The sequence below is a fragment of the Pseudophryne corroboree genome (genome assembly GCF_028390025.1).
Source record: "Pseudophryne corroboree isolate aPseCor3 chromosome 3 unlocalized genomic scaffold, aPseCor3.hap2 SUPER_3_unloc_53, whole genome shotgun sequence".
Lineage (NCBI taxonomy): Eukaryota > Metazoa > Chordata > Amphibia > Anura > Myobatrachidae > Pseudophryne > Pseudophryne corroboree.
In genome coordinates, this window is record NW_026967545.1 from 370,715 (window position 1) to 397,815 (window position 27,101).

At 44.0% G+C, this 27,101-nt stretch overlaps 1 protein-coding gene across 1 annotated transcript in view; it reads left to right on the forward strand.

The window, feature by feature from the left end:
- Window positions 1-27,101, forward strand: part of LOC134984427 (pancreatic lipase-related protein 2-like) — a gene marked incomplete at its 5' end in the record, with an annotated part of 628,781 nt that overhangs the window by 366,477 nt on the left and 235,203 nt on the right. Inside the window, one exon of the mRNA XM_063950007.1 lies at window positions 5,808-5,937. Coding sequence (XP_063806077.1) covers window positions 5,808-5,937 — 130 coding nt within the window. The remainder of the gene's footprint in view (window positions 1-5,807; window positions 5,938-27,101) is intronic.

The window sequence follows — 27,101 nt, forward strand, 5'->3', positions numbered from 1 at the left end:
TTTTTTCTTTGCATCATGTGCTGTTTGGGGACTATTTTTTTGAAGTGCCGTCCTGTCTGACACTGCAGTGCCACTCCTAGATGGGCCAGGTGTTTGTGTCGGCCACTTGTGTCGCTTAGCTTAGCCATCCAGCGACCTCGGTGCAAATTTTAGGACTAAAAATAATATTGTGAGGTGTGAGGTGTTCAGAATAGACTGAAAATGAGTGTAAATTATGGTTATTGAGGTTAATAATACTATGGGATCAAAATGACCCCCAAATTCTATGATTTAAGCTGTTTTTGAGGGTTTTTTGTAAAATCAAAACACACCCGAATCCAACAAAAAAATTTCAGGGAGGTTTTGGCAAAACGCGTCCAAATCCAAAACACGGCCGCGGAACCGAATCCAAAACCAAAACATAAAAACCAAAAAATTTCCGGTGCACATCTCTAGTTATGAGTTGTACAGGCATCACACTAGTGAGTGGTTATAGTGTAAGCTATGTGTTATGAGTGTTACAGGCATCACACTAGTGAGTGGTTATAGTGTAAGCTATGTGTTATGATTGGTACAGGCATCACACTAGTGAGTGGTTATAGTGTAATATATGTGTTATGTGTGGTACAGGCATCACACTAGTGAGTGGTTATAGTGTAAGCTATGTGTTATGAGTGATACAGGCATCACACTAGTGAGTGGTTATAGTGTAAGCTATGTGTTATGAGTGGTACAGGCATCACACTAGTGAGTGGTTATAGTGTAAGCTATGTGTTATGAGTGTTACAGCCATCACACTAGTGAGTGGTTATAGTTAAGCTATGTGTTATGTGTGGTACAGGCATCACACTAGTGAGTGGTTATAGTGTAAGCTATGTGTTATGTGTGGTACAGGCATCACACTAGTGAGTGGTTATAGTGTAAGCTATGTGTTATGAGTGATACAGGCATCACACTAGTGAGTGGTTATAGTGTAAGCTATGTGTTATGTGTGGTATAGGCATCACACTAGTGAGTGGTTATAGTGTAAGCTATGTGTTATGAGTGATACAGGCATCACACTAGTGAGTGGTTATAGTGTAAGCTATGTGTTATGTGTGGTATAGGCATCACACTAGTAAGTGGTTATAGTGTAAGCTATGTGTTATGAGTGATACAGGCATCACACTAGTGAGTGGTTATAGTATGAGCTGTGTGTTATGAGTGATACAGGCATCACACTAGTGAGTGGTTATAGTGTAAGCTATGTGTTATGAGTGATACAGGCATCACACTAGTGAGTGGTTATAGTGTAAGCTATGTGTTATGAGTGGTACAGGCATCACACTAGTGAGTGGTTATAGTGTATGCTGTGTGTTATGAGTGTTACAGGCATCACACTAGTGAGTGGTTATAGTGTAAGCTATGTGTTATGAGTGTTACAGGCATCACACTAGTGAGTGGTTATAGTGTAAGCTATGTGTTATGTGTGGTACAGGCATCACACTAGTGAGTGGTTATAGTGTAATATATGTGTTATGTGTGGTACAGGCATCACACTAGTGAGTGGTTATAGTGTAAGCTATGTGTTATGAGTGGTACAGGCATCACACTAGTGAGTGGTTATAGTGTAATATATGTGTTATGTGTGGTACAGGCATCACACTAGTGAGTGGTTATAGTGTAAGCTATGTGTTATGAGTGATACAGGCATCACACTAGTGAGTGGTTATAGTGTAAGCTATGTGTTATGTGTGTTACAGGCATCACACTAGTGAGTGGTTATAGTGTAAGTTATGTGTGGTACAGGCATCACACTAGTGAGTGGTTATAGTGTAAGCTATGTGTTATGTGTAGTACAGGCATCACACTAGTGAGTGGTTATAGTGTAAGCTATGTGTTATGAGTGGTACAGGCATCACACTAGTGAGTGGTTATAGTGTAAGCTATGTGTTATGAGTGGTACAGGCATCACACTAGTGAGTGGTTATAGTGTAATATATGTGTTATGTGTGGTACAGGCATCACACTAGTGAGTGGTTATAGTGTAAGCTATGTGTTATGAGTGGTACAGGCATCACACTAGTGAGTGGTTATAGTGTAAGCTATGTGTTATGTGTGTTACAGGCATCACACTAGTGACTGGTTATAGTGTAAGCTATGTGTTATGAGTGGTACAGGCATAAGTAGAGATGCGCACCGGAAATTTTTCGGGTTTTGTGTTTTGGTTTTGGATTCGGACGCGTTTTGGCAAAACCTTCCTGAAAATTTTTTGTCGGATTCGGATGTGTTTTGGATTCGGGTGGTATTTTTAAAAAAACCCTCAAAAACAACTTAAATCATAGAATTTGGGGGTAATTTTGATCCCATAGTATTATTAACCTCAATAACCATAATTTCCACTCATTTCCAATCTATTCTGAACACCTCACACCTCACAATATTATTTTAAGTCCTAAAATTTGCACCGAGGTAGCTGGATGGCTAAGCGAAGCGACACAAGTGGCCGACACAAACACCTGGCCCATCTAGGAGTGGCACTGCAGTGTCAGACAGGATGGCACTTCAAAAAAATAGTCCCCAAACAGCACATGATGCAAAGAAAAAAAGAGGCGCACCAAGGTCGCTATGTGACTAAGCTAAGCGACACAAGTGGCCGACACAAACACCTGGCCCATCTAGGAGTGGCACTGCAGTGTCAGACAGGATTAGCCCCAAACATCACATGATGCAGAGATAAATTTAAGAAAAAAGAGGTGCAAGATGGAATTGTCCTTGGGCCCTCCCACCCACCCTTATGTTGTATAAACAGGACATGCACACTTTAACAAACCCATCATTTCAGCGACAGGGTCTTCCACACGACTGTGGCTGAAATGACTGGTTGGTTTGGGCCGCCACCAAAAAAGAAGCAATCAATCTCTCCTCGCACAAACTGGCTCTACAGAGGCAAGATGTCCACCTCCTCATCATCATCCGATTCCTCACCCCTTTCACTGTGTACATCCCCCTCCTTACAGAGTATTCATTCGTCCCCACTGGAATCCACCATCTCAGGTCCCTGTGTACTTTCTGGAGGCAATTGCTGGTGAATGTCTCCACGGAGGAATTGATTATAATTCATTTTGATGAACATCATCTTCTCCACATTTTCTGGAAGTAACCTCGTACGCCGATCGCTGATGAGGTGAGCGGCTGCACTAAACACTCTTTCGGAGTACACACTGGAGGGGGGGCTACTTAGAAAAAATAAAGCCAGTTTGTGCAAGGGCCTCCAAATTGCCTCTTTTTCCTGCCAGTATACGTACAGACTGTCTGACATGCCTACTTGGATGCTGTCACTCATATAATCCTCCACCATTCTTTCAATGGTGACAGAATCATATGCAGTGACAGTAGACGACATGTCAGTAATCATTGGCAGGTCCTTCAGTCCGGACCAGATGTCAGCACTCACTCCAGACTGCCCTGCATCACCGCCAGCGGGTGGGCTCGGAATTCTTAGCCTTTTCCTTGCAGCCCCAGCTGCGGGAGAATGTGAAGGAGGAGCTGTTGAGGGGTCACGTTCCGCTTGACTTGACAAGAGTCTCACCAGCAGGTCTTTGAACATCTGCAGACTTGTGTCTGCCGGTAAGAGAGATACAACGTAGGCTTTAAACCTAGGATCGAGCACGGTGGCTACAATGTAGTGCTCTGATTTCAACAGATTGACCACCCGTGAATCCTGGTTAAGCGAATGAAGGGCTCCATCCACAAGTCCCACATGCCTAGCGGAATTGCTCCATTTTAGCTCTTCCTTCAATCTCTCCAGCTGCTTCAGCAAACGCCTGATGAGGGGAATGACCTGACTCAGGCTGGTAGTGTCTGAACTGACTTCACATGTGGCAAGTTCAAAGGGTTGCAGAACCTTGCACAACATTGAAATCATTCTCCACTGCGCTTGAGTCAGGTGCATTCCCCCTCCTTTGCCTATATCGTAGGCAGATGTATAGGCTTGAATGGCCTTTTGCTGCTCCTCCATCCTCTGAAGCATTTAGAGGGTTGAATTCCACCTCGTTACCACCTCTTGCTTCAGATGATGGCGGGGCAGGTTCAGGAGTGTTTGCTGGTGCTCCAGTCTTCGGCACGCGGTGGCTGAATGCCGAAAGTGGCCCGCAATTCTTCGGGACACAGACAGCATCTCTTGCACGCCCCTGTCGTTTTTAAAAAAAAATCTGCACCATCAATGTATGTGCAAAACATGGGACGTGCTGGAATTTGCCCACATGTAATGCACGCACAATATTGGTGGCGTTGTCACAAATCCCCAGGAGAGTCCAATTGGGGTAAGCCATTCTGCGATGATGTTCCCCAGTTTCCGTAAGAGGTTGTCAGCTGTGTGCCTCTTATGGAAAGCGGTGATACAAAGCGTAGCCTGCCTAGGAACGAGTTGGTGTTTGCGAGATGCTGCTACTGGTGCCGCCGCTGTTGTTCTTGCTGCGGGAGGCAATACATCTACCCAGTGGGCTGTCACAGTCATATAGTCCTGAGTCTGCCCTGCTCCACTTGTCCATATGTCCGTGGTTAAGTGGACATTGGGTACAACTGCATTTTTTAGGACACTGATGACTTTTTCTGACATCTGTGTACATTCTCGGTATCACCTGCCTAGAGAAGTGGAACCTAGATGGTATTTGGTACCGGGGACACACTACCTCAAGAAATTCTCTAATTCCCTGTGAATTAACGGTGGATACCGGACACACGTCTAATACCACCGAAGCTACCAAGGCCTGAGTTATCCGCTTTGCAGCAGGAGGACTGCTGTGATATTTCATCTTACTCGCAAAGGACTGTTGGACAGTCAATTGCTTACTGGAAGTAGTACAAGTGGTCTTCCGACTTCCCCTCTGGGATGATGATCGACTCCCAGCAGCAACAACAGCAGCGCCAGCAGCAGTAGGCATTACACTCAAGGAGCCATCGGAGGAATCCCAGTCAGGAGAGGATTCGTCAGACTTGCCAGTGACATAGCCTGCAGGACTATTGGCGTTCCTGTCTAAGGAGGAAATTGACACTGAGGGAGTTGGTGGTGTGGTTTGCAGGAGCTTGGTTACAAGAGGAAGGGATTTAGTGGTCAGTGGACTGCTTCTGCTGTCACCCAAAGTTTTTGAACTTGTCAATGACTTCTGATAAATGCGCTCCAGGTGATGTATAAGGGAGGATGTTCCTAGGTGGTTAACGTCCTTACCCCTACTTATTACAGCTTGACAAAGGCAACACACGGCTTGACACCTGTTGTCCGCATTTCTGTTAAAATAATTCCACACCGAAGAGGTGATTTTTTTTTGGTAATTTGACCAGGCATGTCAATGGCCATATTCATACCACGGACAACAGGTGTCTCCCTGGGTGCCTGACTTAAACAAACCACCTCACCATCAGAATCCTCCTTGTCAATTTCCTCCCCAGCGCCAGCAACACCCATATCATCTTCCTGGTGTACTTCAACACTGACATCTTCAATCTGACTATCAGGAACTGGACTGTGGGTGCACCTTCCAGCACTTGCAGGGGGCGTGCAAATGGTGGAAGGAGCCACCTCTTCCCGTCCAGTGTTGGGAAGGTCAGGCATCGCAACCGACACAATTGGACTCTCCTTGGGGATTTGTGATTTAGAAGAACGCACAGTTCTTTGCTGGGCTTTTGCCAGCTTAAGTCTTTTCTTTTTTCTAGCGGGAGGATGAGGGCTTCCATCCTCATGTGAAGCTGAACCACTAGCCATGAACATAGGCCAGGGCCTCAGCCGTTCCTATACTCTGCGTTACTATACACTGTGTAAGTGACTGATATCTACCTATCCCTCCCAGGGTACCTGTTTTCCTTGCCCATCTGGTGGATGCCCTTCCATGGGGTATTATTCAGAATCATCATCCGGCCTCACTGAAGAGCATCAGACTTTCTATTTAAACACTGGAGGGATTCTCGACCATTTCTCAAGTAAGTATTAGTGAATATGGATAGTTCTCGGTTCCACCAGTTTGCCATTTATTGTACACTGTTATTTAATGTTATTGCAGTATATTAAACGTAAAAACCAGCTGTAATATACACATTCATACCAGATACTAATGCCAGTATGAAACCCTTCTCTATGTACCATACACATGTATGTAGCTGTACTCCAGGTAAATGTATAGAAACATGGAGGGTCATTCCGAGTTGTTCGCTCGGTAAAAATCTTCGCATCGCAGCGATTTTCCGCTTAATGCGCATGCGCAATGTCCGCACTGCGACTGCGCCAAGTAAATTTGCTATGCAGTTAGGATTTTTACTCACGGCTTTTTCATCGTTCTGGCGATCGTAATGTGATTGACAGGAAATGGGTGTTACTGGGCGGAAACAGGCCGTTTTATGGGCGTGTGGGAAAAAACGCTACCGTTTCCGGAAAAAACGCAGGAGTGGCCGGAGAAACGGAGGAGTGTCTGGGCGAACGCTGGGTGTGTTTGTGACGTCAAACCAGGGACGACAAGCAGTGAACTGATCGCAGATGCCGAGTTAGTCTGGAGCTACTCAGAAACTGCTACGAGGTGTGTAATCGCAATATTGCGAATACATCGTTCGCAATTTTAAGATGCTAAGATTCACTCCCAGTAGGCGGCGGCTTAGCATGAGCAAATCTGCTAAAATTCACTTGCGAGCGAACAACTCGGAATGACCCCCATGTGGTGTAACCCAGACCAACCTGATTGCATTTATTTTGCAATCTCTCCAAGATAAAATAGAGAATCTGACAGGTTGCTATGTGTACACACATACAACGGTTGCCACTAACACCTTGTCAGTATCTCTCTTCACATACAGGTTTCCTTTTTTCTGTGGCACAGCAGCCACTGCTATATCATGGGGCTACTAGAATAGCACAGGACTGATACAGTATATCACTGCTACATGGGGGGAGATTTATCAAAGCTTGGAGAGAGGTACATTGTAGAGAGATACAGTACCAACCAATCAGCGCCTGTCCTATATCAAACACAGCCTGTAACATGGCTGCTACTTTATCTCTCTCCACAGGCTGTGATAAATAACCCTCATAGTTCCTTACCGCTGGAATCACCTTCTCTCTGAACCTAACATTACCCTACCATTACCTGCCTGTTACCGTGTACCGTAGAAGGCAGCGTGCTTCCATTTATATTACACATTACCAATCACATCCAGTCCATCATATGTAACATGTGTTCCTCCACTTCTTATGTATGTGAGTCCCATCCCATCCATCATATGTAACATGTGTTCCTCCACTTCTCATGTACGTGTGTCCCATCCCATCCATCATATGTAACATGTGTTCAACCACTTCTCATGTATGTGAGTCCCATCCCATCCATCATATGTAACATGTGTTCCTCCACTTCCATGTACGTGTGTCCCATCTATCATATGTAACATGTGTTCCTCCACTTCTCATCTATGTGAGTCCCATCCCATCCATCATATGTAACATGTGTTCCTCCACTTCTTATGTATGTGAGTCCCATCCCATCCATCATATGTAACATGTGTTCCTCCACTTCTCATGTACGTGTGTCCCATCCCATCCATCATATGTAACATGTGTTTAACCACTTCTCATGTATGTGAGTCCCATCCAATCTATCATATGTAACATGTGTTCCTCCACTTCTCATGTATGTGAGTCCCATCCCATCCATCATATGTAACATGTGTTCCTCCACTTCTCATGTACGTGTGTCCCATCCCATCCATCATATGTAACATGTGTTCCTCCACTTCTCATGTATGTGAGTCCCATCCAATCCATCATATGTAACATGTTCCTCCACTTCTCATGTATGTGAGTCCCATCCCATCCATCATATGTAACATGTGTTCCTCCACTTCTCATGTATGTGAGTCTCATCCAATCCATCATATGTAACATGTGTTCCTCCACTTCTCATGTATGTGAGTCTCATCCAATCCATCATATGTAACATGTGTTCCTCCACTTCCATGTACGTGTGTCCCATCCATCATATGTAACATGTGTTCCTCCACTTCTCATGTATGTGAGTCCCATCCCATCCATCATATGTAACATGTGTTCCTCCACTTCTTATGTATGTGAGTCCCATCCCATCCATCATATGTAACATGTGTTCCTCCACTTCTCATGTACGTGTGTCCCATCCCATCCATCATATGTAACATGTGTTCCTCCACTTCTCTTGTATGTGAGTCCCATCCCATCCATCATATGTAACATGTGTTCCTCCACTTCCATGTACGTGTGTCCCATCTATCATATGTAACATGTGTTCCTCCACTTCTCATGTATGTGAGTCCCATCCAATCTATCATATGTAACATGTGTTCCTCCACTTCTCATGTATGTGAGTCCCATCCCATCCATCATATGTAACATGTGTTCCTCCATTTCCATGTACGTGTGTCCAATCTATCATATGTAACATGTGTTCCTCCACTTCTCATGTACGTGTGTCCCATCCAATCCATCATATGTAACATGTGTTCCTCCACTTCTCATGTATGTGTGTCCCATCCAATCTATCATATGTAACATGTGTTCCTCCACTTCTCATGTACGTGTGACCCATCCCATCCATCATATGTAACATGTGTTCCTCCACTTCTCATGTACGTGTGTCCCATCCCATCCATCATATGTAACATGTGTTCCTCCACTTCTCATGTATGTGAGTCCCATCCAATCAATCATATGTAACATGTTCCTCCACTTCTCATGTATGTGTGTCCCATCCCATCCATCATATGTAACATGTGTTCCTCCACTTCTCATGTACGTGTGTCCCATCCCATCCATCATATGTAACATGTGTTCCTCCACTTCTCATGTACGTGTGTCCCATCCCATCCATCATATGTAACATGTGTTTCTCCACTTCTCATGTATGTGTGTCCCATCCATCATATGTAACATGTGTTCCTACACTTCTCATGTACGTGTGTCCCATCCCATCCATCATATGTAACATGTGTTTCTCCACTTCTCATGTATGTGTGTCCCATCCATCATATGTAACATGTGTTCCTACACTTCTCATGTACGTTTGTCCCATCCCATCCATCATATGTAACATGTGTTCCTCCACTTCTCATGTACATGTGTCCCATCCCATCCATCATATGTAACATGTGTTCCTCCACTTCTCATGTATGTGTGTCTCATCCCATCCATCATATGTAACATGTGTTCAACCACTTCTCATGTATGTGAGTCCCATCCCATCCATCATATGTAACATGTGTTCCTCCACTTCCATGTACGTGTGTCCCATCTATCATATGTAACATGTGTTCCTCTACTTCTCATGTATGTGAGTCCCATCCCATCCATCATATGTAACATGTGTTCCTCCACTTCTTATGTATGTGAGTCCCATCCCATCCATCATATGTAACATGTGTTCCTCCACTTCTAATGTACGTGTGTCCCATCCCATCCATCATATGTAACATGTGTTTAACCACTTCTCATGTATGTGAGTCCCATCCAATCTATCATATGTAACATGTGTTCCTCCACTTCTCATGTATGTGAGTCCCATCCCATCCATCATATGTAACATGTGTTCCTCCACTTCTCATGTACGTGTGTCCCATCCCATCCATCATATGTAACATGTGTTCCTCCACTTCTCATGTATGTGAGTCCCATCCAATCCATCATATGTAACATGTTCCTCCACTTCTCATGTATGTGAGTCCCATCCCATCCATCATATGTAACATGTGTTCCTCCACTTCTCATGTATGTGAGTCTCATCCAATCCATCATATGTAACATGTGTTCCTCCACTTCTCATGTATGTGAGTCTCATCCAATCCATCATATGTAACATGTGTTCCTCCACTTCCATGTACGTGTGTCCCATCCATCATATGTAACATGTGTTCCTCCACTTCTCATGTATGTGAGTCCCATCCCATCCATCATATGTAACATGTGTTCCTCCACTTCTTATGTATGTGAGTCCCATCCCATCCATCATATGTAACATGTGTTCCTCCACTTCTCATGTACGTGTGTCCCATCCCATCCATCATATGTAACATGTGTTCCTCCACTTCTCATGTATGTGAGTCCCATCCCATCCATCATATGTAACATGTGTTCCTCCACTTCTCATGTATGTGAGTCCCATCCAATCTATCATATGTAACATGTGTTCCTCCACTTCTCATGTATGTGAGTCCCATCCCATCCATGATATGTAACATGTGTTCCTCCACTTCCATGTACGTGTGTCCAATCTATCATATGTAACATGTGTTCCTCCACTTCTCATGTACGTGTGTCCCATCCAATCCATCATATGTAACATGTGTTCCTCCACTTCTCATGTATGTGTGTCCCATCCAATCTATCATATGTAACATGTGTTCCTCCACTTCTCATGTACGTGTGACCCATCCCATCCATCATACGTAACATGTGTTCCTTGACATCTCATGTACGTGTGTCCCATCCCATCCATCATATGTAACATGTGTTCCTCCACTTCTCATGTATGTGAGTCCCATCCAATCAATCATATGTAACATGTTCCTCCACTTCTCATGTATGTGTGTCCCATCCCATCCATCATATGTAACATGTGTTCCTCCACTTCTCATGTACGTGTGTCCCATCCCATCCATCATATGTAACATGTGTTCCTACACTTCTCATGTACGTGTGTCCCATCCCATCCATCATATGTAACATGTGTTTCTCCACTTCTCATGTATGTGTGTCCCATCCATCATATGTAACATGTGTTCCTACACTTCTCATGTACGTTTGTCCCATCCCATCCATCATATGTAACATGTGTTCCTCCACTTCTCATGTACATGTGTCCCATCCCATCCATCATATGTAACATGTGTTCCTCCACTTCTCATGTACGTGTGTCCCATCCCATCCATCATATGTAACATGTGTTCCTCCACTTCTCATGTACGTGTGTCCCATCCCATCCATCATATGTAACATGTGTTCCTCCACTTCTCATGTATGTGTGTCCCATCCCATCCATCATATATAACATGTGTTCCTCCACTTCTCATGTATGTGTGTCCCATCCCATCCATCATATGTAACATGTGTTCCTCCACTTCTCATGTATGTGTGTCCCATCCAATCCATCATATGTAACATGTGTTCCTCCACTTCTCATGTACGTGTGTCCCATCCCATCCATCACATGTAACATGTGTTCCTCCACTTCTCATGTATGTGTGTCCCATCCCATCCATCATATGTAACATGTATTCCTCCACTTCTCATGTATGTGTGTCCCATCCATCATATGTAACATGTGTTCCTCCACTTCTCATGTATGTGTGTCCCATCCAATCCATCATATGTAACATGTGTTGCTCCACTTCTCATGTATGTGAGTCCCATCCAATCCATCATATGTAACATGTGTTCCTCCACCTCTCATGTACGTGTGTCCCATCCAATCCATCATATGTAACATGTGTTGCTCCACTTCTCATGTATGTGAGTCCCATCCAATCCATCATATGTAACATGTGTTCCTCCACTTCTCATGTACGTGTGTCCCATCCCATCCATCATATGTAACATGTGTTCCTCCACTTCTCATGTACGTGTGTCCCATCCCATCCATCATATGTAACATGTGTTCCTCCACTTCTCATGTACCTGTGTCCCATCCCATCCATCATATGTAACATGTGTTCCTCCACTTCTCATGTACGTGTGTCCCATCCCATCCATCATATGTAACATGTGTTCCTCCACTTCTCATGTACCTGTGTCCCATCCCATCCATCATATGTAACATGTGTTTCTCCACTTCTCATGTACGTGTGTCCCATCCCATCCATCATATGTAACATGTGTTCCTACACTTCTCATGTATGTGTGTCCCATCCAATCCATCATATGTAACATGTTCCTCCACTTCTCATGTACGTGTGTCCCATCCCATCCATCATATGTAACATGTGTTCCTCCACTTCTCATGTACGTGTGTCCCATCCCATCCATCATATGTAACATGTGTTCCTCCACTTCTCATGTACGTGTGTCCCATCCCATCCATCATATGTAACATGTGTTCCTAAACTTCTCATGTATGTGTGTCCCATCCCATCCATCATATGTAACATGTGTTCCTCCACTTCTCATGTATGTGTGTCCCATCCAATCTATCATATGTAACATGTGTTCCTCCACTTCTCATGTACGTGTGTCCCATCCCATCCATCATATGTAACATGTGTTCCTCCACTACTCATGTACGTGTGTCCCATCCCATCCATCATATGTAACATGTGTTCCTCCACTTCTCATGTACATGTGTCCCATCCCATCCATCATATGTAACATGTGTTCCTCCACTTCTCATGTACACGTGTCCCATCCCATCCATCATATGTAACATGTGTTCCTCCACTTAACATGTATGTGTGTCCCATTACATCCATCATATGTAACATGTGTTCCTCCACTTCTCATGTATGTGTGTCCCATCCCATCCATCATATGTAACATGTGTTCCTCCACTTCTCATGTACGTGTGTCCCATCCAATCCATCATATGTAACATGTGTTGCTCCACTTCTCATGTATGTGAGTCCCATCCAATCCATCATATGTAACATGTGTTCCTCAACTTCTCATGTACGTGTGTCCCATCCCATCCATCATATGTAACATGTGTTCCTCCACTTCTCATGTACGTGTGTCCCATCCCATCCATCATATGTAACATGTGTTCCTCCACTTCTCATGTATGCGTGTCCCATCCCATCCATCATATGTAACATGTGTTCCTCCACTTCTCATGTATGTGTGTCCCATACAATCCATAATATGTAACATGTGTTCCTCCACTTCTCATGTATGTGTGTCCCATCCAATCTATCATATGTAACATGTGTTCCTCCACTTCTCATGTACGTGTGTCCCATCCCATCCATCATATGTAACATGTGTTCCTCCACTACTCATGTACGTGTGTCCCATCCCATCCATCATATGTAACATGTGTTCCTCCACTTCTCATGTACGTGTGTCCCATCCAATCCATCATATGTAACATGTGTTCCTCCACTTCTCATGTACGTGTGTCCCATCCCATCCATCATATGTAACATGTGTTCCTCCACTTCACATGTACGTGTGCCCCATCCCATCCATCATATGTAACATGTGTTCCTCCACTTCTCATGTATGTGTGTCCCATCCCATCCATCATATGTAACATGTGTTCCTCCACTTCTCATGTACGTGTGTCCCATCCATCATATGTAACATGTGTTCCTCCACTTCTCATGTACCTGTGTCCCGTCCCATCCCATCCATCATATGTAACATGTGTTCCTCCACTTCTCATGTACGTGTGTCCCATCCCATCCATCATATGTAACATGTGTTTCTCCACTTCTCATGTACGTGTGTCCCATCCCATCCATCATATGTAACATGTGTTCCTCCACTTCTCATGTATGTGTATCCCATCCAATCCATCATATGTAACATGTGTTCCTCCACTTCTCATGTACGTGTGTCCCATCCATCATATGTAACATGTGTTCCTCCACTTCTCATGTATGTGTGTCCCATCCCATCCATCATATGTAACATGTGTTCCTCCACTTCTCATGTACGTGTGTCCCATCCATCATATGTAACATGTGTTCCTCCACTTCTCATGTACGTGTGTCCCATCCCATCCATCATATGTAAATGTGTTCCTCCACTTCTCATGTACGTGTGTCCCATCCCATCCATCATATGTAACATGTGTTGCTCCACTTCTCATTTATGTGTGTCCCATCCAATCCATCATATGTAACATGTGTTCCTCCACTTCTCATGTACGTGTGTCCCATCCCATCCATCATATGTAACATGTGTTCCTCCACTTCTCATGTATGTGTGTCCCATCCCATCCATCATATGTAACATGTGTTCCTCCACTTCTCATGTACGTGTGTCCCATCCCATCCATCATATGTAACATGTGTTCCTCCACTTCTCATGTACATGTGTCCCATCCCATCCATCATATGTAACATGTGTTCCTCCACTTCTCATGTACTTGTGTCCCATCCCATCCATCATATGTAACATGTGTTCCTCCACTTCTCATGTACGTGTGTCCCATCCCATCTATCATATGTAACATGTGTTCCTCCACTTCTCATGTACCTGTGTCCCATCCAATCCATCATATGTAACATGTTCCTCCACTTCTCATGTATGTGTGTCCCATCCCATCCATCATATGTAACATGTGTTCCTCCACTTCTCATATACGTGTGTCCCATCCCATCCATCATATGTAACATGTGTTCCTCCACTTCTCATGTACGTGTGTCCCATCCCATCCATCATATGTAACATGTGTTTCTCCACTTCTCATGTATGTGTGTCCCATCCATCATATGTAACATGTGTTCCTACACTTCTCATGTACGTGTGTCCCATCCATCATATGTAACATGTGTTTCTCCACTTCTCATGTATGTGTGTCCCATCCATCATATGTAACATGTGTTCCTACACTTCTCATGTACGTTTGTCCCATCCCATCCATCATATGTAACTTGTGTTCCTCCATTTCTCGTGTACATGTGTCCCATCCCATCCATCATATGTAACATGTGTTCCTCCACTTCTCATGTATGTGTGTCTCATCCAATCTATCATATGTAACATGTGTTCCTCCACTTCTCATGTACATGTGTCCCATCCCATCCATCATATGTAACATGTGTTCCTCCACTTCTCATGTACGTGTGTCCCATCCCATCCATCATATGTAACATGTGTTCCTCCACTTCACATGTACGTGTGCCCCATCCCATCCATCATATGTAACATGTGTTCCTCCACTTCTCATGTACGTGTGTCCCATCCATCATATGTAACATGTGTTCCTCCACTTCTCATGTACCTGTGTCCCGTCCCATCCCATCCATCATATGTAACATGTGTTCCTCCACTTCTCATGTACGTGTGTCCCATCCCATCCATCATATGTAACATGTGTTTCTCCACTTCTCATGTACGTGTGTCCCATCCCATCCATCATATGTAACATGTGTTCCTCCACTTCTCATGTATGTGTATCCCATCCAATCCATCATATGAAACATGTGTTCCTCCACTTCTCATGTACGTGTGTCCCATCCATCATATGTAACATGTGTTCCTCCACTTCTCATGTATGTGTGTCCCATCCCATCCATCATATGTAACATGTGTTCCTCCACTTCTCATGTACGTGTGTCCCATCCATCATATGTAACTTGTGTTCCTCCACTTCTCATGTACGTGTGTCCCATCCCATCCATCATATGTATATGTGTTCCTCCACTTCTCATGTATGTGTGTCCCATCCCATCCATCATATGTAACATGTGTTGCTCCACTTCTCATTTATGTGTGTCCCATCCAATCCATCATATGTAACATGTGTTCCTCCACTTCTCATGTACGTGTGTCCCATCCCATCCATCATATGTAACATGTGTTCCTCCACTTCTCATGTATGTGTGTCCCATCCCATCCATCATATGTAACATGTGTTCCTCCTCTTCTCATGTACGTGTGTCCCATCCCATCCATCATATGTAACATGTGTTCCTCTACTTCTCATGTACATGTGTCCCATCCCATCCATCATATGTAACATGTGTTCCTCCACTTCTCATGCACGTGTGTCCCATCCCATCCATCATATGTAACATGTGTTCCTCCACTTCTCATGTACGTGTGTCCCATCCCATCTATCATATGTAACATGTGTTCCTCCACTTCTCATGTACCTGTGTCCCATCCAATCCATCATATGTAACATGTTCCTCCACTTCTCATGTATGTGTGTCCCATCCCATCCATCATATGTAACATGTGTTCCTCCACTTCTCATGTACGTGTGTCCCATCCCATCCATCATATGTAACATGTGTTCCTCCACTTCTCATGTACGTGTGTCCCATCCCATCCATCATATGTAACATGTGTTTCTCCACTTCTCATGTATGTGTGTCCCATCCATCATATGTAACATGTGTTCCTACACTTCTCATGTACGTTTGTCCCATCCCATCCATCATATGTAACATGTGTTCCTCCACTTCTCATGTACATGTGTCCCATCCCATCCATCATATGTAACATGTGTTCCTCCACTTCTCATGTATGTGTGTCTCATCCAATCTATCATATGTAACATGTGTTCCTCCACTTCTCATGTACATGTGTCCCATCCCATCCATCATATGTAACATGTGTTCCTCCACTTCTCATGTACGTGTGTCCCATCCCATCCATCATATGTAACATGTGTTCCTCCACTTCTCATGTATGTGTGTCCCATCCCATCCATCATATATAACATGTGTTCCTCCTCTTCTCATGTACGTGTGTCCCATCCCATCCATCATATGTAACATGTGTTCCTCCACTTCTCATGTATGTGTGTCCCATCCCATCCATCATATGTAACATGTGTTCCTCCACTTCTCATGTACGTGTGTCCCATCCCATCCATCACATGTAACATGTGTTCCTCCACTTCTCATGTATGTGTGTCCCATCCCATCCATCATATGTAACATGTATTCCTCCACTTCTCATGTATGTGTGTCCCATCCCATCCATCATATGTAACATGTGTTCCTCCACTTCTCATGTATGTGTGTCCCATCCAATCCATCATATGTAACATGTGTTGCTCCACTTCTCATGTATGTGAGTCCCATCCAATCCATCATATGTAACATGTGTTCCTCCACCTCTCATGTACGTGTGTCCCATCCAATCCATCATATGTAACATGTGTTGCTCCACTTCTCATGTATGTGAGTCCCATCCAATCCATCATATGTAACATGTGTTCCTCCACTTCTCATGTACGTGTGTCCCATCCCATCCATCATATGTAACATGTGTTCCTCCACTTCTCATGTACGTGTGTCCCATCCCATCCATCATATGTAACATGTGTTCCTCCACTTCTCATGTACCTGTGTCCCATCCCATCCATCATATGTAACATGTGTTCCTCCACTTCTCATGTACGTGTGTCCCATCCCATCCATCATATGTAACATGTGTTCCTCCACTTCTCATGTACCTGTGTCCCATCCCATCCATCATATGTAACATGTGTTTCTCCACTTCTCATGTACGTGTGTCCCATCCCATCCATCATATGTAACATGTGTTCCTCCACTTCTCATGTACCTGTGTCCCATCCCATCCATCATATGTAACATGTGTTCCTCCACTTCTCATGTACGTGTGTCCCATCCCATCCATCATATGTAACATGTGTTCCTCCACTTCTCATGTACATGTGTCCCATCCCATCCATCATATGTAACATGTGTTCCTCCACTTCTCATGTACGTGTGTCCCATCCCATCCATCATATGTAACATGTGTTCCTCCACTTCTCATGTATGCGTGTCCCATCCCATCCATCATATGTAACATGTGTTCCTCCACTTCTCATGTATGTGTGTCCCATACAATCCATCATATGTAACATGTGTTCCTCCACTTCTCATGTACGTGTGTCCCATCCAATCCATCATATGTAACATGTGTTCCTCCACTTCTCATGTACGTGTGTCCCATCCCATCCATCATATGTAACATGTGTTCCTCCACTTCACATGTACGTGTGCCCCATCCCATCCATCATATGTAACATGTGTTCCTCCACTTCTCATGTATGTGTGTCCCATCCCATCCATCATATGTAACATGTGTTCCTCCACTTCTCATGTACGTGTGTCCCATCCATCATATGTAACATGTGTTCCTCCACTTCTCATGTACCTGTGTCCCATCCCATCCATCATATGTAACATGTGTTCCTCCACTTCTCATGTACGTGTGTCCCATCCCATCCATCATATGTAACATGTGTTCCTCCACTTCTCATGTACGTGTGTCCCATCCCATCCATCATATGTAACATGTGTTCCTCCACTTCTCATGTATGTGTATCCCATCCAATCCATCATATGTAACATGTGTTCCTCCACTTCTCATGTACGTGTGTCCCATCCATCATATGTAACATGTGTTCCTCCACTTCTCATGTATGTGTGTCCCATCCCATCCATCATATGTAACATGTGTTCCTCCACTTCTCATGTACGTGTGTCCCATCCATCATATGTAACATGTGTTCCTCCTCTTCTCATGTACGTGTGTCCCATCCCATCCATCATATGTAAATGTGTTCCTCCACTTCTCATGTATGTGTGTCCCATCCCATCCATCATATGTAACATGTGTTCCTCCACTTCTCATGTACGTGTGTCCCATCCCATCCATCATATGTAACATGTGTTCCTCCACTTCTCATGTACCTGTGTCCCATCCCATCCATCATATGTAACATGTGTTTCTCCACTTCTCATGTACGTGTGTCCCATCCCATCCATCATATGTAACATGTGTTCCTACACTTCTCATGTATGTGTGTCCCATCCAATCCATCATATGTAACATGTTCCTCCACTTCTCATGTACGTGTGTCCCATCCCATCCATCATATGTAACATGTGTTCCTCCACTTCTCATGTACGTGTGTCCCATCCCATCCATCATATGTAACATGTGTTCCTCCACTTCTCATGTACGTGTGTCCCATCCCATCCATCATATGTAACATGTGTTCCTAAACTTCTCATGTATGTGTGTCCCATCCCATCCATCATATGTAACATGTGTTCCTCCACTTCTCATGTATGTGTGTCCCATCCAATCTATCATATGTAACATGTGTTCCTCCACTTCTCATGTACGTGTGTCCCATCCCATCCATCATATGTAACATGTGTTCCTCCACTACTCATGTACGTGTGTCCCATCCCATCCATCATATGTAACATGTGTTCCTCCACTTCTCATGTACATGTGTCCCATCCCATCCATCATATGTAACATGTGTTCCTCCACTTCTCATGTACACGTGTCCCATCCCATCCATCATATGTAACATGTGTTCCTCCACTTAACATGTATGTGTGTCCCATTACATCCATCATATGTAACATGTGTTCCTCCACTTCTCATGTATGTGTGTCCCATCCCATCCATCATATGTAACATGTGTTCCTCCACTTCTCATGTACGTGTGTCCCATCCAATCCATCATATGTAACATGTGTTGCTCCACTTCTCATGTATGTGAGTCCCATCCAATCCATCATATGTAACATGTGTTCCTCAACTTCTCATGTACGTGTGTCCCATCCCATCCATCATATGTAACATGTGTTCCTCCACTTCTCATGTACGTGTGTCCCATCCCATCCATCATATGTAACATGTGTTCCTCCACTTCTCATGTATGCGTGTCCCATCCCATCCATCATATGTAACATGTGTTCCTCCACTTCTCATGTATGTGTGTCCCATACAATCCATAATATGTAACATGTGTTCCTCCACTTCTCATGTATGTGTGTCCCATCCAATCTATCATATGTAACATGTGTTCCTCCACTTCTCATGTACGTGTGTCCCATCCCATCCATCATATGTAACATGTGTTCCTCCACTACTCATGTACGTGTGTCCCATCCCATCCATCATATGTAACATGTGTTCCTCCACTTCTCATGTACGTGTGTCCCATCCAATCCATCATATGTAACATGTGTTCCTCCACTTCTCATGTACGTGTGTCCCATCCCATCCATCATATGTAACATGTGTTCCTCCACTTCACATGTACGTGTGCCCCATCCCATCCATCATATGTAACATGTGTTCCTCCACTTCTCATGTATGTGTGTCCCATCCCATCCATCATATGTAACATGTGTTCCTCCACTTCTCATGTACGTGTGTCCCATCCATCATATGTAACATGTGTTCCTCCACTTCTCATGTACCTGTGTCCCGTCCCATCCCATCCATCATATGTAACATGTGTTCCTCCACTTCTCATGTACGTGTGTCCCATCCCATCCATCATATGTAACATGTGTTTCTCCACTTCTCATGTACGTGTGTCCCATCCCATCCATCATATGTAACATGTGTTCCTCCACTTCTCATGTATGTGTATCCCATCCAATCCATCATATGTAACATGTGTTCCTCCACTTCTCATGTACGTGTGTCCCATCCATCATATGTAACATGTGTTCCTCCACTTCTCATGTATGTGTGTCCCATCCCATCCATCATATGTAACATGTGTTCCTCCACTTCTCATGTACGTGTGTCCCATCCATCATATGTAACATGTGTTCCTCCACTTCTCATGTACGTGTGTCCCATCCCATCCATCATATGTAAATGTGTTCCTCCACTTCTCATGTACGTGTGTCCCATCCCATCCATCATATGTAACATGTGTTGCTCCACTTCTCATTTATGTGTGTCCCATCCAATCCATCATATGTAACATGTGTTCCTCCACTTCTCATGTACGTGTGTCCCATCCCATCCATCATATGTAACATGTGTTCCTCCACTTCTCATGTATGTGTGTCCCATCCCATCCATCATATGTAACATGTGTTCCTCCACTTCTCATGTACGTGTGTCCCATCCCATCCATCATATGTAACATGTGTTCCTCCACTTCTCATGTACATGTGTCCCATCCCATCCATCATATGTAACATGTGTTCCTCCACTTCTCATGTACTTGTGTCCCATCCCATCCATCATATGTAACATGTGTTCCTCCACTTCTCATGTACGTGTGTCCCATCCCATCTATCATATGTAACATGTGTTCCTCCACTTCTCATGTACCTGTGTCCCATCCAATCCATCATATGTAACATGTTCCTCCACTTCTCATGTATGTGTGTCCCATCCCATCCATCATATGTAACATGTGTTCCTCCACTTCTCATATACGTGTGTCCCATCCCATCCATCATATGTAACATGTGTTCCTCCACTTCTCATGTACGTGTGTCCCATCCCATCCATCATATGTAACATGTGTTTCTCCACTTCTCATGTATGTGTGTCCCATCCATCATATGTAACATGTGTTCCTACACTTCTCATGTACGTGTGTCCCATCCATCATATGTAACATGTGTTTCTCCACTTCTCATGTATGTGTGTCCCATCCATCATATGTAACATGTGTTCCTACACTTCTCATGTACGTTTGTCCCATCCCATCCATCATATGTAACTTGTGTTCCTCCATTTCTCGTGTACATGTGTCCCATCCCATCCATCATATGTAACATGTGTTCCTCCACTTCTCATGTATGTGTGTCTCATCCAATCTATCATATGTAACATGTGTTCCTCCACTTCTCATGTACATGTGTCCCATCCCATCCATCATATGTAACATGTGTTCCTCCACTTCTCATGTACGTGTGTCCCATCCCATCCATCATATGTAACATGTGTTCCTCCACTTCACATGTACGTGTGCCCCATCCCATCCATCATATGTAACATGTGTTCCTCCACTTCTCATGTACGTGTGTCCCATCCATCATATGTAACATGTGTTCCTCCACTTCTCATGTACCTGTGTCCCGTCCCATCCCATCCATCATATGTAACATGTGTTCCTCCACTTCTCATGTACGTGTGTCCCATCCCATCCATCATATGTAACATGTGTTTCTCCACTTCTCATGTACGTGTGTCCCATCCCATCCATCATATGTAACATGTGTTCCTCCACTTCTCATGTATGTGTATCCCATCCAATCCATCATATGAAACATGTGTTCCTCCACTTCTCATGTACGTGTGTCCCATCCATCATATGTAACATGTGTTCCTCCACTTCTCATGTATGTGTGTCCCATCCCATCCATCATATGTAACATGTGTTCCTCCACTTCTCATGTACGTGTGTCCCATCCATCATATGTAACTTGTGTTCCTCCACTTCTCATGTACGTGTGTCCCATCCCATCCATCATATGTATATGTGTTCCTCCACTTCTCATGTATGTGTGTCCCATCCCATCCATCATATGTAACATGTGTTGCTCCACTTCTCATTTATGTGTGTCCCATCCAATCCATCATATGTAACATGTGTTCCTCCACTTCTCATGTACGTGTGTCCCATCCCATCCATCATATGTAACATGTGTTCCTCCACTTCTCATGTATGTGTGTCCCATCCCATCCATCATATGTAACATGTGTTCCTCCTCTTCTCATGTACGTGTGTCCCATCCCATCCATCATATGTAACATGTGTTCCTCTACTTCTCATGTACATGTGTCCCATCCCATCCATCATATGTAACATGTGTTCCTCCACTTCTCATGCACGTGTGTCCCATCCCATCCATCATATGTAACATGTGTTCCTCCACTTCTCATGTACGTGTGTCCCATCCCATCTATCATATGTAACATGTGTTCCTCCACTTCTCATGTACCTGTGTCCCATCCAATCCATCATATGTAACATGTTCCTCCACTTCTCATGTATGTGTGTCCCATCCCATCCATCATATGTAACATGTGTTCCTCCACTTCTCATGTACGTGTGTCCCATCCCATCCATCATATGTAACATGTGTTCCTCCACTTCTCATGTACGTGTGTCCCATCCCATCCATCATATGTAACATGTGTTTCTCCACTTCTCATGTATGTGTGTCCCATCCATCATATGTAACATGTGTTCCTACACTTCTCATGTACGTTTGTCCCATCCCATCCATCATATGTAACATGTGTTCCTCCACTTCTCATGTACATGTGTCCCATCCCATCCATCATATGTAACATGTGTTCCTCCACTTCTCATGTATGTGTGTCTCATCCAATCTATCATATGTAACATGTGTTCCTCCACTTCTCATGTACATGTGTCCCATCCCATCCATCATATGTAACATGTGTTCCTCCACTTCTCATGTACGTGTGTCCCATCCCATCCATCATATGTAACATGTGTTCCTCCACTTCTCATGTATGTGTGTCCCATCCCATCCATCATATATAACATGTGTTCCTCCTCTTCTCATGTACGTGTGTCCCATCCCATCCATCATATGTAACATGTGTTCCTCCACTTCTCATGTATGTGTGTCCCATCCCATCCATCATATGTAACATGTGTTCCTCCACTTCTCATGTACGTGTGTCCCATCCCATCCATCACATGTAACATGTGTTCCTCCACTTCTCATGTATGTGTGTCCCATCCCATCCATCATATGTAACATGTATTCCTCCACTTCTCATGTATGTGTGTCCCATCCCATCCATCATATGTAACATGTGTTCCTCCACTTCTCATGTATGTGTGTCCCATCCAATCCATCATATGTAACATGTGTTGCTCCACTTCTCATGTATGTGAGTCCCATCCAATCCATCATATGTAACATGTGTTCCTCCACCTCTCATGTACGTGTGTCCCATCCAATCCATCATATGTAACATGTGTTGCTCCACTTCTCATGTATGTGAGTCCCATCCAATCCATCATATGTAACATGTGTTCCTCCACTTCTCATGTACGTGTGTCCCATCCCATCCATCATATGTAACATGTGTTCCTCCACTTCTCATGTACGTGTGTCCCATCCCATCCATCATATGTAACATGTGTTCCTCCACTTCTCATGTACCTGTGTCCCATCCCATCCATCATATGTAACATGTGTTCCTCAACTTCTCATGTACGTGTGTCCCATCCCATCCATCATATGTAACATGTGTTCCTCCACTTCTCATGTACCTGTGTCCCATCCCATCCATCATATGTAACATGTGTTTCTCCACTTCTCATGTACGTGTGTCCCATCCCATCCATCATATGTAACATGTGTTCCTCCACTTCTCATGTACCTGTGTCCCATCCCATCCATCATATGTAACATGTGTTCCTCCACTTCTCATGTACGTGTGTCCCATCCCATCCATCATATGTAACATGTGTTCCTCCACTTCTCATGTACATGTGTCCCATCCCATCCATCATATGTAACATGTGTTCCTCCACTTCTCATGTACGTGTGTCCCATCCCATCCATCATATGTAACATGTGTTCCTCCACTTCTCATGTATGCGTGTCCCATCCCATCCATCATATGTAACATGTGTTCCTCCACTTCTCATGTATGTGTGTCCCATACAATCCATCATATGTAACATGTGTTCCTCCACTTCTCATGTACGTGTGTCCCATCCAATCCATCATATGTAACATGTGTTCCTCCACTTCTCATGTACGTGTGTCCCATCCCATCCATCATATGTAACATGTGTTCCTCCACTTCACATGTACGTGTGCCCCATCCCATCCATCATATGTAACATGTGTTCCTCCACTTCTCATGTATGTGTGTCCCATCCCATCCATCATATGTAACATGTGTTCCTCCACTTCTCATGTACGTGTGTCCCATCCATCATATGTAACATGTGTTCCTCCACTTCTCATGTACCTGTGTCCCATCCCATCCATCATATGTAACATGTGTTCCTCCACTTCTCTTGTACGTGTGTCCCATCCCATCCATCATATGTAACATGTGTTCCTCCACTTCTCATGTACGTGTGTCCCATCCCATCCATCATATGTAACATGTGTTCCTCCACTTCTCATGTATGTGTATCCCATCCAATCCATCATATGTAACATGTGTTCCTCCACTTCTCATGTACGTGTGTCCCATCCATCATATGTAACATGTGTTCCTCCACTTCTCATGTATGTGTGTCCCATCCCATCCATCATATGTAACATGTGTTCCTCCACTTCTCATGTACGTGTGTCCCATCCATCATATGTAACATGTGTTCCTCCTCTTCTCATGTACGTGTGTCCCATCCCATCCATCATATGTAAATGTGTTCCTCCACTTCTCATGTATGTGTGTCCCATCCCATCCATCATATGTAACATGTGTTGCTCCACTTCTCATTTATGTGTGTCCCATCCAATCCATCATATGTAACATGTGTTCCTCCACTTCTCATGTACGTGTGTCCCATCCCATCCATCATATGTAACATGTGTTCCTCCACTTCTCATGTATGTGTGTCCCATCCCATCCATCATATGTAACATGTGTTCCTCCACTTCTCATGTACGTGTGTCCCATCCCATCCATCATATGTAACATGTGTTCCTCCACTTCTCATGTACATGTGTCCCATCCCATCCATCATATGTAACATGTGTTCCTCCACTTCTCATGTACGTGTGTCCCATCCCATCCATCATATGTAACATGTGTTCCTCCACTTCTCATGTACGTGTGTCCCATCCCATCTATCATATGTAACATATGTAACATGTGTTCCTCCACTTCTCATGTACCTGTGTCCCATCCCATCCATCATATGTAACATGTGTTCCTCCACTTCTCATGTATGTGTGTCCCATCCCATCCATCATATGTAACATGTGTTCCTCCACTTCTCATGTATGTGTGTCCCATCCCATCCATCATATGTAACATGTGTTCCTCCACTTCTCATGTACGTGTGTCCCATCCCATCCATCATATATAACATGTGTTCCTCCACTTCTCATGTACGTGTGTCCCATCCAATCCATCATATGTAACATGTGTTCCTCCACTTCTCATGTACGTGTGTCCCATCCATCATATGTAACATGTGTTCCTCCACTTCTCATGTATGTGTGTCCCATCCAATCCATCATATGTAACATGTGTTCCTCCACTTCTCATGTACGTGTGTCCCATCCCATCCATCATATGTAACATGTGTTCCTCCACTTCTCATGTATGTGTGTCCCATCCATCATATGTAACATGTGTTCCTCCACTTCTCATGTACGTGTGTCCCATCCCATCTATCATATGTAACATGTGTTCCTCCACTTCTCATGTACCTGTGTCCCATCCCATCCATCATATGTAACATGTGTTCCTCCACTTCTCATGTATGTGTGTCCCATCCCATCCATCATATGTAACATGTGTTCCTCCACTTCTCATGTATGTGTGTCCCATCCCATCCATCATATGTAACATGTGTTCCTCCACTTCTCATGTACGTGTGTCCCATCCCATCCATCATATATAACATGTGTTCCTCCACTTCTCATGTACGTGTGTCCCATCCAATCCATCATATGTAACATGTGTTCCTCCACTTCTCATGTACGTGTGTCCCATCAATCATATGTAACATGTGTTCCTCCACTTCTCATGTATGTGTGTCCCATCCAATCCATCATATGTAACATGTGTTCCTCCACTTCTCATGTACGTGTGTCCCATCCCATCCATCATATGTAACATGTGTTCCTCCACTTCTCATGTATGTGTGTCCCATCCCATCCATCATATGTAACATGTGTTCCTCCACTTCTCATGTATGTGAGTCCCATCCCATCCATCATATGTAACATGTGTTCCTCCACTTCCATGTACGTGTGTCCCATCCATCATATGTAACATGTGTTCCTCCACTTCTCATGTATGTGAGTCCCATCCCATCCATCATATGTAACATGTGTTCCTCCACTTCTTATGTATGTGAGTCCCATCCCATCCATCATATGTAACATGTGTTCCTCCACTGCTCATGTACGTGTGTCCCATCCCATCCATCATATGTAACATGTGTTTCTCCACTTCTCATGTATGTGAGTCCCATCCCATCCATCATATGTAACATGTGTTCCTCCACTTCCATGTACGTGTGTCCCATCTATCATATGTAGCATGTGTTCCTCCACTTCTCATGTATGTGAGTCCCATCCAATCTATCATATGTAACGTGTTCCTCCACTTCTCATGTATGTGAGTCCCATCCCATCCATCATATGTAACATGTGTTCCTCCACTTCTCATGTACGTGTGTCCCATCCCATCCATCATATGTAACATGTGTTCCTCCACTTCTCATGTATGTGAGTCCCATCCCATCCATCATATGTAACATGTGTTCCTCCACTTCTCATGTACGTGTGTCCCATCCCATCCATCATATGTAACATGTGTTCCTCCACTTCTCATGTATGTGAGTCCCATCCAATCCATCATATGTAACATGTTCCTCCACTTCTCATGTACGTGTGTCCCATCCCATCCATCATATGTAACATGTGTTCCTCCACTTCTCATGTATGTGAGTCCCATCCCATCCATCATATGTAACATGTGTTCCTCCACT